The 16,846-nt window shown below is 44.2% G+C and overlaps 2 protein-coding genes across 2 annotated transcripts in view; both read right to left on the bottom strand.

The window, feature by feature from the left end:
* Nucleotides 1-16,846, bottom strand: part of IGFN1 (immunoglobulin like and fibronectin type III domain containing 1) — a 743,161-nt gene that overhangs the window by 57,909 nt on the left and 668,406 nt on the right. The gene's annotated exons all lie outside the window — the stretch shown is intronic.
* The window catches only part of TNNI1 (troponin I1, slow skeletal type), a 143,608-nt gene that overhangs the window by 57,909 nt on the left and 68,853 nt on the right, over nucleotides 1-16,846 (bottom strand). The window contains exon 5 of the mRNA XM_072137227.1: nucleotides 3,954-4,130. Coding sequence (XP_071993328.1) covers nucleotides 3,954-4,130 — 177 coding nt within the window. The remainder of the gene's footprint in view (nucleotides 1-3,953; nucleotides 4,131-16,846) is intronic.

The following is a 16,846-nucleotide window of genomic DNA, read 5'->3' as shown; positions in this document are numbered from 1 at the left end:
GACTTGTCTGATCATGTGCCTCCCTTACTGATGTCAGCTCACCGGGCAGTGACCTCAGAAGGAGCAGCTATACAGGAGCACAAAGGAGGGGCTTAGATCGGAGGAGGAAGTAACACAGACAAAGCACAGGTTGTTTTTGAAATGCATCCAAACCAAAGGACAGGCCCTGGGACTACCCCAGGATTTGGTCAGTGTGCAATGTAAGTTATAACACACAATTATATTGTAATGCAAATGCTTATAAAAGGCAGAAAAGCATATTTGCACGGCAGGTGTGATGGGCTTCTGCAACCTGTCTTTAGTGAAAATGAGGTCCCTTTTTGCATGAAAAGCCAATCCGCCTGGACTCTTTTTGACCATGTAGTTGTTATCGCCAAAGAGGGCAAAGACTCAGCCTCCTGCACTAGCTTCAGGCTGATCTCTATGCTTAATGTGGACCTCAATCTGTTCACTAAGATCCTGGCCATCCGCTTAGCCCCCCCTTATGCCAGACTTGGGGGATGAAGCCCGTCTGGTCTAAGTGGACCAAGAGAGGCCAGGGATAATACTACTAATGCCCTTAACATGACCCATCTTACCAATTTGAGGAAAGATCCCACAGTGATTCTCCCTACTAATGCCAAAAAGGCAATCAACCGGGTGGGATGGCTGTTGCTGATCGGCATACTGGATCAACATGTCCAACATGTTGCCCTGGATTCTAGCTTTGTATTCTAAGCGTTTGGCCTTAGTGAGGGATAATAGGTTTTATTTTGACTCCTTTGACACTAAGAATGGCACAAGGCAGGGCTGCCCATCGTCCCCCCTTATATTCGTGCTAACAATTGAACCCCTCCTACGCAACATAAATAACCCAGATATCGCCACCTATCACAGAAGGAAAGTCAGACAGTCAAGAAAGCGGCCTATGCAGACAATCTGTTGTTCTTCCTCACATCTCCACTAATATCGATACTGGACCTCCTAAAAGAAGTCAACACATATGAGAGGCTTTCTAACTTTAAGATCAATATGAGGAATTCAGCGGCCATGGCCTTAAACATGCCTCTAATTCAGGGTAACCATCTCGAAGAGTCATTCCGCTTTAAGTGGTCATCAACTTCGATTAAATACTTTAAGGTATATTATTGCGGACAGTTCTAGACCAGACTTAATATTTAAATTTTCCCCCATTACTACAGACTTTAAAGTCAGATTTAGTGAGTTGGAGCTTGGGATACATCTCATGGTTCAGCAGAATAGGGGTTATCAAAATGAATGTCCCTTCCCCCTTTTATTATATCCATTTTAAACCCTTCCAACTTTTCACTTGCACCCCAGTGCTGATCTCAATCTTTGTATGGGCCAACAAACACCACAGACTGAAGAGGATGACATCACATGCTGCTAAATGTGCAGGGGGAGTAGCATTACCAGACATTACACAATACTACCAAGCTACTCACCTATCTAGGATAGTAGACTGGTAAAGGCACTCACCACTAAAACAATTGGATCTGTGAAGAGGCCTGCTCAATTGAGACCCCTCTGTCCTGCCTCCCATGGACACAGAAAAAGAGGGGCTCTAATTTTCTAAATTAATTCTTAAACACCCCCATCCACAGGATTATATCCCTCCTTATTTGCTCAAGTGGGAAAGGGATCTGTGTCTCAGCCTCTCTTCAGAGCAGAGAGACAAGATCCTCCTAGAGGCAAATAAATTGGCGATTTGCATGATCTACCAGGAAACTAATTATACATTGGGATGGTACAGGGTGGCCCATGTGCTATATGAAATGTTTTTTTGCCTTTGTATCTCTAATTGTACTTTAGCTTTTTGTTTATTTTTTGTTACAATTCAATAAAATTAAATATGCAAAAAACCCCAAAACAAACATTCTAGATTATGCTATCTGCATAGAGGAATGTAAATCTTGGCAGAATATTTGTTGGGACTGTAATAGTATATTGCTTAGTTTGGGCAGTCATGGGCACAATCAATACAAAACTCATAGTCCACTAGATCTGGTAAGAATGTTTTTCTAAGTTGTTGCACTTATCTGTTGTCAGGAACCAGGGGTAGTGGACCCACTGGACTACCATGGACGATGAAGTAAGCCCACACCGGGGAATGGAGTCTTAAATGGTACCCGGTTTTCACCAGAGCCCACCGCAAAGTGGGTTGGACTTGCTGCAGCGTGGTACCACCAGGTCGCTCTACAGATGCGATTTTGTCCGTGGTGGAGGTCAAGGTGTAGTACAGAGTAGTAAGGCAAAACCGTGGTCGGGGACAGGCAGGAGGTTGAGACAGGCAGCACAGAAGCAAAGTCAGTAACAGAATCAGGGTTGCAACGAGAACTCAGGATAATCGCAGACACACAGCTTTCTCTCGGGCATAGAAGCACAAGATCCGGCAGGGGAGTCAGGAAGGAAGGAACTTATCAGGGCAGGCAAGCATCTGTATACTGTCTAAAGACAGTATTAGGTCTTTAGAGTCTAATGGAGAGATGTATCATTAGGCAGGCTCCTTGGGACAGCTCTATGTCTGTCTTTGGATCTTTTCTGCCTGTCAGATGAATTAAAGTGTCTTTGGCCCGTTAATAAATGTTCTTATGCTCTACTTACTGGCATTTTTCTTTCAAAAAGTCATGAATCTGGCTTTGCATGGGGTTGCACTAGTATTAGTTCTAGTATAGTGAAGTGTGCAACTTTTTACCAATGAAGTCTCTAAAACCCTCTATGCAACTTTTGGAAGTCAAAAAAGCCCTGCAAAACCAATGATAAACATCCCCCAATTAGTATAGCTTGAATGGTAGTGAATTTTTCATCTAAATCATTGTGGGAATCCACAAGTTGAATGCCATGGCGACGCCATTTAAAATTTGAATATGTGACACTCTTTTTTGAAGATAGGCCAGAGATGAGTAAGGGTACTGGGAAAGGATGCAGGGAATGCCAGAGTGCTTCTGTTTTAGCATTAATTCAGACATGGTTTCTTCTGATGCCTTCTATTTGGCAAAGCCATCATGAGTTGCTGAGTCAGTGGACGTTCTGCTCGTTTTCAGTTTACGTCCAATAATTATTTTGTATCCTGTTTGCACAGTTTTTACTTTGCAGGGCTTGTAAGTTGCTGAAGACTTCCTGTGGAGGGAAAATTTTGGTCTCAGGAGCATTGAGGAAGGCCCGCTGAAGGTAAATACTTTTATTGTTTTATCGGAAACAGTGCTTGCGTTATGCACGAGTCTGCCAGCAACATCTTTGTGACTTTGTTTGGCTGGGAAGCAGTTTCTGGTAGATTTGTTAGGAAGATCTTTAGCATTCCTCTTGTGACCAACTGATTTGAAGATATTTCCAGCCATTTTGCTCAGCCATTGGGCTTTTTTACTCAGCAGCCATTCCATGTCCTGTATATGTAATTTTATTGACCAGTGCCAGGCAGTATAATTAAATTAAATTAAATTAAGGAATATATCAAGAGAGGCATAGGTGCTCATGAGAAGGACATCATTTTGCCCTTGTACAAATGGAAGAGGTGCATAGTAGAGCAAATAATTTTTAGACAGAAATGCATAGACTAGCTCAATGACAAAATACTAAATTTGGGTTTATTCAGCACTAAAAAGACAGGATTAACCTTATTATCATTATAATGATAATTTTATACCAAGCCTGTGGCCTAAAAATAGCAATGAGATGTTGTGATTGAGGAGTCTTTGTACAGGTTTATGACTGGCCTGGAAGCCTTTCTTTGAGAACAAAAATATCAAAGTATATGGGAACAAAACCTTTTTGTTAATTTGATGTTGATCCAGAGAGTTATTCTGACATAATCAGGTCAGAAGGACTTTTCCCCTATTGCCATTTTTTGCCTTTCTCTGAATCAACAATTTTGGATTTGGATGGACCTGCATCTAATTTCCAACTTTAACTTTTATGAAACTATAAATTTAAACATTCTAATAATTTTATTGTACCTTTTCTGTATCCTCCTTCTTCACAGACTTTAAATTTGCACGGAGATCCATGGAGACCTTGTGTTTTGAGCCAAGTAGTGCACGCAGCATAGCATCAGCTGATACTCTAACTCTACGCAATGCTGGCCTTTTAAACTTCCCACGCAAGTCTAGCACTTTCATCTTCAGATCTTCAATCTATAATGGAAAATATCAAAAATTAAAAAAAAAAAAAACCTGCCATGCAAATTAATTCACCCTAAATAAATACTTTAGCTTTGATTTAGATGTGTTTTCTATGTGAGACACTGAAGGGGTTAACGGTGGATGGGCGGTATGTTTCCCCTAGGTTTTGCTTCTATGCAAGGCCTTAGTGCTGAGGTGGGTTTGTCCAGCACCTTGGACACAGGTGATGGGAACAGCCTAATTAGCCTGGATAAAATGACTCAGCAGAGTTGAGTGGGTTGTCTCTCTGTGGAAGGAGGCTGAGAGGACACAGCTCTGACCTGTGTGTCTGGAGCAGCCACGTGATCTTTGTTTAGTGTGAGCTAGTGGACTATTTGTATAGTTAGCACCCTGACGGGTAGGTTTTCTTTTGTTTATTCAAATACCTGAATGTAAAGGCTGGTTTTATTTTGCTGCAATAAACGCAGGCGAGACCTGTTTGGACTGTACCCTGGTGTCCCTGTCTTGAACTGCATCCCAGCACCCCGCTACCACGGTCTCTACTGGGCCAAATCCCCACATATGGTGCTTCGGATTGCGGGCAGTTCAAAAAGACATACACCTGAAAGGCTTGATACATCCTGCAACATTGCATGGCCTGGGTGAAAGCAGCAGGCAAATTGCAGGATACAGCCAAGATGGAGGACTTTATTAAATACCTGCAAGAGGAGGCCAGAGCTAATCGGCAGCAGCAGCAGGAAGAGTCCCAGGCTAATCGGCAGCTGCAGCAAGCCATGCTCCAGCAGCAGGAGGAGAGGTCCCGCCAGCAGCAAGCCATGTTTCAGCTGCAGGAGGAGAGGTCCCGCCAGCAGCAGGAAGAATCCCGAGCCATGTTCCAGCTGATGATGGAGAAGTTTTCTGGCATGATGGCAGCACCGCAAGCGACGACTACTGAGGGGTCCCATACTGGTCTGCAAGGGTACCCGGTTGTCCAGCATTCCGCACGGGCTGCAGTACAAAAGGCTTTACAAAAAATGGCGACGACCGACGACGTGGAGGCGTATCTCACTGTGTTCGAGCGAGTAGCTGAGCGAGAGGAGTTACCGGCTGAGCAGTGGGCAGATGTCCTGGCACCGTTCCTGACCGGCGAGTCGCAGAAGGCTTACTACGACCTGAGTGAAACGGAGGCCAGCTAAAGGCGGAGATTCTGGCTCGTCTTGGGGTCACCGTTCAAGTTCGCTCCAGCCGGGTCCACCAGTGGGCTTACTCAGAAAAATTACCCCCACGCTCCCAAATGCATGACCTGATCCATCTTGTCCGGAAGTGGCTACAACCAGAGGACTGCACCCCAGCACAGATGGTAGAGAGAGTGGTCCTCGACAAGTTCACCCGTTCTCTGCCCTCTCGGCTCCAGCGGTGGGTTGGACAGGCCGGTCCCACAAAAGCTGAGGAGCTTGTGTCCCTTGTAGAGAGGTATCGGGCTACGGAGGACCTTCTACTTACCTCTCCCACACGAAGCAGTGCCAGTGACAGGGTCACCAAACCAGCTGGTAAGATTGCTACTGCGGAAAAGGGGAGACATGTCAGGTTGGGAGGGGGTTCATTGGGGGGCGTGGATACCCAGAAACCCAGTGAGGCTCGTGACAGAGGTCATGGCCGTATCCAGTGCTGGCGGTGCCATGAAATGGGCCATATTGCTGCCAACTGTCCACTGTCAGTGGAGCCAATGGACTGCAACCAGACCCGGCGAGTGTCACTGTTTGCCCGGCCAGTTCTGGCGGCAGAGTCAGTCACGGATGCAGAACCCCAAGTATGCATGGTCACAATCGGTGGTCACACAGTGGAAGCCTTGCTAGACTCAGGGAGTCTGGTCACCCTGGTGCGGGGAACTTTGGTTGATCCTGGACTATACAGTGGGCGGAGAGTGGGAGTGTTGTGTATACATGGGGACACTCGCGAATATCCCACTGCTGTCATCAACCTACATACCCCTTGTGGTACTGTTACCCATGAAGTGGGGGTGGTGGGGACCCTTTTTCATGAGGCTATTATCGGCAGAGACTTACCGGTGTTTTGGGACCTCTGGAGACGAAGACCCACCTCAGGTGCTGTTGCAGATAATGGATATCAGGTATGTCCGGCCTTGGCCCCTGAACCCTTTGAGGCCGATGTACACACACCAGCAGTAGGGGTGACCCCATGTGATGAATTCTCTCCCCTAGAGGTCCTAGCTGGTGAGGTCGAGGGCCACGAGGAGGTGACCGACATGCTGGACCTTGAGATTTCCCGTGACAATTTTGGGGCTGCACAGCTACAGGACCCTACCTTGGTTAAAGCACGGGAGAATGTCAAGGTGATAAATGGGGTACTCCAAATACCAGGGGCTGGTAAAATATACCCCCGAATGGTGATTATTGGGGAACTGTTGTACAGGGTCGACCAGATACGGGGTGAGGAGGTTGAGCAACTGGTAGTACCCCAATCTCACCGTAGGCTGGTGCTAGAGTTGGCACACAAACATGTGCTGGGAGGGCACTTAGGTGCTGAGAAGACCCGAGAGAGGATCCTGCAGCGATTTTTCTGGCCCGGGGTATGGGAGGAGGTAAACCGGTATTGTAGCTCCTGCCATGAGTGCCAACTTACTGCCCCGGTCTCCCACTTCAGGAGTCCTTTGGTCCCGCTACCGATCATAGAAGTGCCCTTTGAACGGATTGCAATGGATCTGGTTGGCCCCATAGTCAAATCCTCCAGGGGGCACCAATACATCCTAGTTATCCTGGACTACGCTACGCGGTATCCCGAGGCGATTCCATTAAGGAACACCTCCTCCAAAAATATTGCTAGGGAGCTGTTCCAGGTGTTCTCACGCACAGGCCTCCCCAAGGAAATCTTGACTGACCAGGGTACCCCATTCATGTCTAGGGTAATGAAGGAGATGTGCAAGTTACTACAGGTAAAACAGCTCCGCACCTCTGTGTATCATCCTCAGACAGATGGCCTGGTCGAGAGGTTTAATAAGACCTTGAAGGGGATGCTTAAGAGGGTGGTCAGCAAAGATGGGAAGGACTGGGATTGTTTGTTGCCCTATTTGATGTTTGCCATACGTGAAGTTCCCCAGTCCTCCACGGGTTTCTCACCCTTTGAGCTGTTATATGGCCGTTCCCCACGTGGGCTTTTGGATGTAGCCAAGGAGACCTGGGAGCAGGAGAGGACCCCCCACCATAGTGTGATAGAACACGTCTCCCTTATGCAGGACCGCATAGCGGCGGTAATGCCCCTTGTAAAGGAACACATGACAAGGGCACAAGAGGCCCAGTCTAGGGTCTACAATAGGTCAGCCAGACTCAGGACCTTTAACCCAGGCGACAGAGTGCTAGTTCTGGTGCCCACCGTGGAGAGCAAGTTCTTGGCCAAATGGCAAGGGCCATATGAGGTCATGGAGAGAGTGGGGAAGGTAACCTACAGGGTATCTCAGCCGGGGAGGAGGAAACCCGAACAGATATACCACGTGAACCTCCTAAAGCCATGGAGGGAAAGAGAGTCCCTGATGGCCATGGGAGTAGAGAAGGCGTCTGTCTCCAAGAAGGGGACACCGGAGGTAGGTGTACCCGATGCCAAGGTGCCTGAAGTACGGATCTCGGAGTCCCTCTCCAGGGCCCAGATTCAGGAAGCGAAGGAGTTTGTGCTCCGAAATATGGAGGTGTTCTCTAAGTTACCGGGACGTACTTCAGTCATCAAGCATGACATCATAACCGAACCCCACATCCGGGTACACCAAAAACCTTACCGGGTCCCTGAAGCGCGCCGGCTTGCCATATCCGAAGAAGTCAGGCAGATGTTAGACCTGGGGGTTATCGAGGAGTCTAAAAGTGACTGGTCAAGTCCTATTGTGTTGATTCCCAAACCTGATGGTTCCCTACGGTTCTGCAATGATTTTAGGAAGTTGAACGAGGTGTCCAAATTCGATTCCTATCCCATGCCCAGGGTTGACGAGTTGATAGAACGACTTGGACAGGCTAGGTTCTTCTCCACCCTTGACCTGACGAAAGGGTATTGGCAGGTACCCCTGACTGACAGGGCTAAAGAGAAGACCGCTTTTGTTACCCCTGATGGGCTTTTTCAGTACGTGGTACTCCCCTTTGGGCTACATGGGGCTCCCGCCACATTCCAGAGGTTAATGGATCTCGTGCTAAAGCCTCACCGGAGTTATGCCTCGGCCTACTTAGATGACATTATAGTCTATAGTAACGACTGGGAGAGTCATCTAGCCAAAGTACAAGCAGTGGCAGACTCCCTGAGGGCAGCAGGGCTGACAGCGAACCCCCAAAAGTGTGCACTGGGTCTGGAAGAGGCCCGTTACCTGGGGTACCGTATTGGGCGAGGGGTCATCAAACCCCAAGTAAATAAAGTAGAGGCGATCCAGCAGTGGCCACGACCTTTGAGCAAGAAGCAAGTGAGGGCTTTTCTGGGCATAGTGGGCTATTATCGCCGATTTATCCCCGATTTTGCGACAATAGCGGCACCTCTGACTGACCTGACTAAGGGTAGCAGGGCGGTGATGGTAAAGTGGAGTGAAGAGGCTGAGGGGGCGTTTCAGCGACTTAAGACGGTTTTGTGTGAGGGACCGATACTGATCACCCCTAACTTCACCAAGACCTTTATTGTGCAGACTGACGCTTCTGACGTGGGCTTGGGGGCTGTCCTGTCCCAAGTAGTGGAGGGTGAGGAACATCCTGTAACATTCCTGAGCCGCAAGCTCACACCTCCTGAAAAGAACTATAGTATAGTTGAGAGGGAGTGCTTGGCGATCAAATGGGCTCTGGAATCCCTGAGGTATTATTTGGTAGGGCGGCAGTTTACACTGGTGACCGATCACTCTCCCCTAACCTGGATGAGTCAGGCCAAGGAGAGGACCGCCAGGGTCACAAGGTGGTTCCTAATGCTCCAGAATTTTAAATTCACGGTGGAACATCGAGCAGGAAAATTGCATGGGAATGCCGATGCCCTATCCCGTACCCACTGTCTGATGGCCAAAAGTGTTCGTCCCCACAGGGTCAAACAGAGGGGGAGGGTATGTGAGACACTGAAGGGGTTAACGGTGGATGGGCGGTATGTTTCCCCTAGGTTTTGCTTCTATGCAAGGCCTTAGTGCTGAGGTGGGTTTGTCCAGCACCTTGGACACAGGTGATGGGAACAGCCTAATTAGCCTGGATAAAATGACTCAGCAGAGTTGAGTGGGTTGTCTCTCTGTGGAAGGAGGCTGAGAGGACACAGCTCTGACCTGTGTGTCTGGAGCAGCCACGTGATCTTTGTTTAGTGTGAGCTAGTGGACTATTTGTATAGTTAGCACCCTGACGGGTAGGTTTTCTTTTGTTTATTCAAATACCTGAATGTAAAGGCTGGTTTTATTTTGCTGCAATAAACGCAGGCGAGACCTGTTTGGACTGTACCCTGGTGTCCCTGTCTTGAACTGCATCCCAGCACCCCGCTACCACGGTCTCTACTGGGCCAAATCCCCACATCTATTACACTATGATTAGAAAGCATTGACCTTATCACTACATGGTTCCTATCTATGGATGCAATGCAAAAAATAAATAAATAAATAAATAAATAATCGGTCTGTCAACTTATATGCAAATCACCTGAGGTGAGTCCAATGAAGCCCTGCATATTCAGTGGTTACTGCCCTGCTTCCTTGTTCCTGATTGACAGAGCTCTCTTTCAATTTTCCACATAGCAACATGTTCTGTAGCATTTAGACTTGTTATATCATTAGATGACATCAACCTGGTGACATGACATGAGGTAGCTAAGGGCAAGTTACATTTTCACAGTCTGTATGCATGTATGTATCTGATCACATGAAATTACAGCATGACTCCATGGAGGATGGGAAGGAGTAGAGGTCCATAGAGGGATGCTATGAACATGCCATGTGACCAGATACATATATGGGGTCTACATCTACATGTTGCAAACATAACTGGGTAAAAAGACCTTAGACGACATCCCCCTCACCATATAAGATGTTGAGGAGAGGCATGGGAAATGAGGAGGTATAGATGGGAGGGCGGATCAAGCAGGACACGCCCCTCTGGTGCCAGAATAACAAGATAAAGTGTATTTATGGGGATGAGAGGGAAATTTTTTTAGCTAAAACAAGGTTGTTAGTTATTAGGGCTCTATGAGAACCTTTCTCTAGTTGTATTTATGAAAATGTAATCACAGGTCTCCATTTAAAAAGTTAACATTTTAAAGATTTCTAAGTTGTTTTATTTACAAAGTATAAATCTGAAAAGGTAAATATGGGAGGTGCAACAGAAAGTGCATGAAAGACAAATCATATGTACAATGACTTACCAGTTACTTAAGAGATTCCACACATCTTATAACATTAATACAAGATACAGAGTGGGATGAACAATACATCCTGGTATCCTTTGATGTGTCTGCACTATACAAATATTCACCGTAATATAGGTATAGGTTGTGTAGAATATATATTGATGCAAGACAACAGTTTGCAACATAAGCAAAGAGATTTCATTCTACAGGGACTAAAAATGATATTAGAAAATAACTTCTTCACATACTCAGATACCACCTATCATCAATTAAAGGGAATGGCTATGGGGACACGGGTAGCTCCCTCAGATGCAAACATATTTATGGGGGTATTTGAGGAACTGCATATTCTCACTAACCCAAAGTATAAATCCAACATAGTAAGTTGCAAAAGATATATAGATGATCTGTTCCTTGTATGGAAAGGTGATGAAAAATCCCTAAAGGACTTCCACGAAGAACTAAATAAAAATGAATGGGGGATACAATTCACCCTGAACTATAATAAGAAGGAATTGGAATTTTTAGGTCTAATTATATTCCCCTGAGGTCAGAAAGTATATACTAAAACATTTTTTCAAAACAGTAGATGTAAAGTAACTGTAAGTTTAATATAACATTAAAAATAAAATGAATGGGGGATACAATTCACCCTGAACTATAATAAGAAGGAATTGGAATTTTTAGATCTAATTATATTCCCCTGAGGTCGGAAAGTATATACTAAAACATTTTTCAAAACAGTAGATGTAAGTAACTGTACTTAGACTATACTAGTAACTATTACCACAAATGGTTAAAAAAGATTCCGTATAGTCAATATCAAAGAATAAGGAGGAATTGTACAGATGGAAAAGACTACACACAACAAGTCAAAGTATTACAGCAAAGTTTTAGGGAGAAAGACTATCCAAAGAATTGTTAAGGGATGCCTACATAAGAAATCAAGGAAAGGAACAAAAAGAATGCCTTGAGAAGAAAATTGTCAAAACAAAAACGTTTTAAACAGATCCCCCTAAGCTTAATAATCACATACACGAAAGATCATAAAAAAATAAAACAAATTATAGAAAACACTGGCATATTCTGTTAAACGACCAATACCTGGAACAAGTGTCGGTTAAAACGACACAGAAAGAAAGAAGAGCCTAATAATAAAAATAAAATAGGGAGTTCTAAATGCGGGGACAAAAAATGCCTCTGCTAGACAGAGATAAAAGTAACACAAGAATTCAAGTCCAATGCTACAGGGGAAAAATATAACATTAAACACACTTTAAGCAATTATGTTATTTACCTAATAGAATGTAACTGTGGCAAACAGTATGTAACACTAGAATGAATCAGAATAGGCACAACATAAAACACAAAAAATCAACCACAGATTATCCCCACATTGTGTCCTAAAACATAATCAGTTGTGTCGTAAATTTACAGTTATCCCCATTGACCATATAAGTAAATCTACACAAAACAGGTTTAAATCCCTGAAAAAGAGAGAAATATACTGGATTTATAAAATAGGCACATTAAATCCGGGTGGATTAAATGTACTGGCGGAAACTATACTTCACTAACATAAGGAGGCAGATAACATCCTAGATGCAGGAACACTATCAAAAAGGAAAAAAAAAACCCATACTCACCGGGTCCGATGCGGCACCGCACGAAAAACGCAGCGATTGGCAGTAAACACCCAGACTACGAGACGCTGATCTCTTACCACCTCATGCTTTGAAAATGAAAAAATGCCATCTCGTGGAAAAAAACCAACACTACAATCGCGTAGTCACATACACCTGAAAAATCCCCTGCACACCGAGGACATCTAGTGGTAAAATATAAACATAACAGCCCATAGTCCCCAATAAAAAAGGACACTAAGGCCATCTATTGGGGAAAAGAAATCACTACACCCACAAGCTATACAAACATACGCCCTCTAGGGATACTAAGGGGAAATAACACTCTTCCAATTAGAAAAAATATACGCACAGATCGTGATCAAAGTGAAACTTTATAATACTGATAGAAAAAGAACAGGAGAATAATGTATTAGATATATTTAGTATATATTATATATTGTCTTTTGTATTAATGTGTAAATTTAACAAAAACAACCAAAATGTCATAAACGGGCGCCGAAACCATAGCATTTAAGACTGGACCATTCATATATTTGAATAAATTAATCATGTCCCCTCGTAGTCGTCTCTTTTCCAGACTAAATAAATCTAGTTGTTTTAATCTTTCCTCATAACTAAGACCCTCCATACCCCTTATCATTTTTGTGGTTCTACGTTGAACCGTCTCCAGCTCCAGGGCATCCTTTTTATGGACCGGTGCCCAGAACTGGACAGCATATTCCAGGTGAGGCCGAACCAGTGCCTTTTATAGTGGTAATATTATATCGCTATCACGAGAGTCCATACCACTTTTGATACATGACAAGATCCTACTAGCTTTAGAGGCAGCTGATTGACATTGCATGCTGTTATTCAACTTATGATCTACTAGTACCCCCAGGTCCTTCTCAACAAGGGACTCTCCCAGATTCACTCCCCCAAGGACATATTTTGCCTTTGGATTATTGGCCGCCAGGTGCATAACCTTACATTTATCCATATTAAACCTCATTTGCCAAGTGGACGACCAAACATTCAGTTTGTCCAAGTCACCCTGCAGCCTATAAACATCCTCCATAGACTGTATTACACTACACAGTTTGGTGTCATCTGCAAAAATACACACTGTGCTATTAATTCTTAATATCAATGCATTAATAAATATATTAAATAGTAGTGGGCCAAGCACAGAACTCTGGGGTACACCAATGGGGTGACCATTTCGAGTAGGAATCATTGACCACAACTCTCTGGATACGATCCTTCAGCCAGTTTTCAATCCAATTGCAAATGATTTCTGCCAAACCAACATACCCACTGGTCGGGAGACTGTGGGTCCACCAAGGGCAGCCCTGCGGATTTGGTCTACAAAAGCATTACAAGTTGGTTGTGGCTTATGACACAACCTCTCAAGGTGAGCATATAGTTGCACTTAACTACTGGATTGGCATTAATTAAACCTGCTACACTATTTTTGCGCTCTCTACCTTCTTTTTTTCCATATTACCAATAATTGCCCTATAGTTAAAGAGGTATTTCAGGAATCAGCATAATTCATATACAAATGGGTCCTTAAAATATAAGCTAATGTGTAATTAGTTGTTATTAAAAATTTTGCTCCCCTTTGCTCCCCATAGACTGTAATGAAGAATTAAAATGCTACTGGCCCTTTAATCAGTCCGTAGATTTCCTCTGCGCGGTCCGTTGCAGAACAGACACAGGACAGAAGATGGCCGCTGGTCACATGTCCACATCACATGTCCTGCACCTGCCTGGGCCGGTCATGTGATCATCACTATGTTTGGCTGTAGTCGGTTGGTTGCAGTGCATCCAGTATGGACAGTGTTGTGGTGATGGCAGTTACACATCATTACTATGGTAACAGAGCAAGAAAGTCTGTTATATCATCACTGGGAGCAGAGCATAAGAGGGAGGCAGAGTTACTGAGAACTAAAGGATCATGGAACTTGTAGTTTCCAGTGGCGGCCATCTTAGTGATAACTCCACCTACTTTAGAGAGGCCATACATTTTGTAAATCAAAAAATCTAACTATTGAAGCTCCATTTTGTGACTAATGACATTGAGTATTGTTATATTCATTTATTTATATCATCATGGGTTTTTGTGTCAGACGTTCATATTCCCGGAATACCCCTTTAAACAAATCTTATACATTCACGATTAATATCTCCTTGACAATTAGTGATGGTGGAATAAAGTGATTTTAATCCTTTGGTTGAAGAAAAAGCAATGTCCATGAGCTTTTTGTTATACAATGGAAGACGATTCTCAATGCTATTACAGAATCTTTCTATAATAGCATATTGAAAATCTGAAATATTTATGCCATGCTTAATGTTAAGTATTTGATGTGAATTACAAGCAATAGAGTTCCTATATCCCTGTTAAGGATACCGGAAAATTCACCAGAAAGGCAATATATGTTAGCAGCACAAGTGAAAAAATATTAAAACTTAGCTTTTACTCAACTTATTAAAATCCAAGCTCCACAAAAGACCACAAAACAAAGCATTAATTTAGTGAAAACTCACTCAAGAATCCCTGCTATATCCGTTGGGGCAGGACAATTAAAAGACCAAATATCCCCACATATCCACTACATAAGAAATGCAGTAGGTTTTATACAATGCAAATTTCATATGGTCTCAGTACATACCTCTGCTAGACCGTGGTTGTTTGTTAACCAGTGAACTGGCAAGGGGTCATGGTCCAAATAAGACACTAAAACACAGTATGGAACGTTCTTACATTGCTGTCTTGATGCCCGGTGCATTGATCCGAGGTGGCGTGGCTCGCAAGTTTAAGAGTCCCACCACGTGTCACTGGATGTGGGAGGTCCCGCAAATAAAGGGAGACCCTAATAATCCCTATTGCACCCTGGCCCACATTAAGTATAGCTCCCGCCCTTACAAGAGCAGTCCCAATTTTGACCCTGGTAAATTCCTATCCTTGCCCTACGCGTTTCATACTTGAGTAGGTAATCATCAGGGGCTTGAACTGAGGTCTAGGAGATGAGCATAAGTCCCAAGCAACCTTGACTGCGTGGGACTGGGTCAATAATCATCCCGTTAAGGGAACAGATGGGGAGTCTGAGGTTTAACCCCCCCTAAAGCAGAATGGGAGCCGTGTCTACCGCTAGTTGTGTTGATCGCAGAGCACCAGCTAGACGCCGTATCGGTGCTTTAAACTAATGACTCCTCCCCCCTTTTGCTTACGTCGTCCTACCTGGAAGGCGCGCCTCTTGTTAGCTCTCGGTCTCTGACCGGGATAATGCGCATGTGCAGGTGACGCGTTACTTCCGGGGGAGTGTCTGGTTTCCATAGCGATGTTGATGTCGCGTGACTCAGTGGTCACATGATCTGCTGCTGGAGTATATGCGTTCTTTAGACTGTCGGAGACTCTCAACAGGGTATAGTGCATGAATGATGGTGACGTTTTGTAAGACTAGTCACTAAAATATCATCCCACTATATTATCAATATTAAAACGCGGATCTGTGATACAGCGTCAGTGTTCTCAGTAAATAAAAGACAGAAAAGACAAACTTATTTATCAGGATACACCGCATAAAAGTTAATTGTAGTCATGTTAGTTTCCATATACAGATTTGATGTGCCATTATTTTGTTATCTTCGATAAAAGCATCTAGAGACAGCGTCCCTTTAGCCAACCAAGTGTCACTTAGCTGCCTGTGCTAAAAGAGTTGCATATTAATATGCTGTAATTAGAGATGGGCGTATTTGTTGAAATCTTTTTCGACATGATTTTTCTAATCTAATCATAAGGAATCACGTTTAAAAACAGGTATTTCCTGGCTGCAGAGAGCCTGTAGGATGTTGTAGAACATGTTGTGTCATGCTCAAATATGCATAGGGAGCATGGTTTGGTCTTCAAACAATGCTGTGTTTTAGTATCACACGCACATGACAGCCGCCGCTCTTAGAATCGCTTCACTCTTCAATTCAATGGGCACTTGCAGAGGCCAACTTCACAAAATAAGTGAAGCTGGGAACGCAACCTGACAAGGTAACGTCTGTGCCAGCTCGAAAGGACTGAGCTGAGGCCCAAGATCCCACTATAACATCAAAGAGTGCACTCTTTTTACACTGACATCAGATGATTCCATAGATTATGACAGAAAGTGTTCTGTTAAACACGGATACATGTGGAAACCCCGCAAAAGAGTTGAGAGGGTGTCAGCAGTAATTTAGCATTGACGTCACTAATCATTTTGTCCTTCATTTCATCTGTCAGTGTCCGCTTTTAATCCATCAATAATCCATCATCAGTATTGCTAGAGCCAACAACAAACAGGATTGGATCCAAAACAGAGATGACCAGTAAATGGGATATTTGCATGTCCTCTGTATTCTGTATCCACTCCTGCTTTTGGCTATCAATCTTGAGGCTTTTCATTCCTTCTGACAGATGAAATGAAGGGGAAAACCAAGCATAGTGGCAACATCATAGAGTGGTGGAGGGTGAAATTAGCATTATGGAAATCACAGGGAGACAGCAGTCAGTTGACTAAAAATGAGTAGATACCTAGGCAACCGAGGGATACTTTGCTGGTAAGTAAACAACATGCACCACATGTAACAAAGATCCACGATACACAGGTCAGATTTGTTACCACGTTCAGTTCAGACTGGACTTTAGTGAAGGACATCTTGCGTAGACACTGGCCCTTCCTGCTTGCTGACTCTTGCCTGACCCCCCACCTGCCATCATCCCCTTCGGTAACTTGGCGTAGA

The sequence above is a fragment of the Engystomops pustulosus genome, chromosome 2, assembly GCF_040894005.1.
Source record: "Engystomops pustulosus chromosome 2, aEngPut4.maternal, whole genome shotgun sequence".
NCBI classification, from domain to species: domain Eukaryota; kingdom Metazoa; phylum Chordata; class Amphibia; order Anura; family Leptodactylidae; genus Engystomops; species Engystomops pustulosus.
This window is presented reverse-complemented; position numbering and strand designations above follow the sequence as displayed.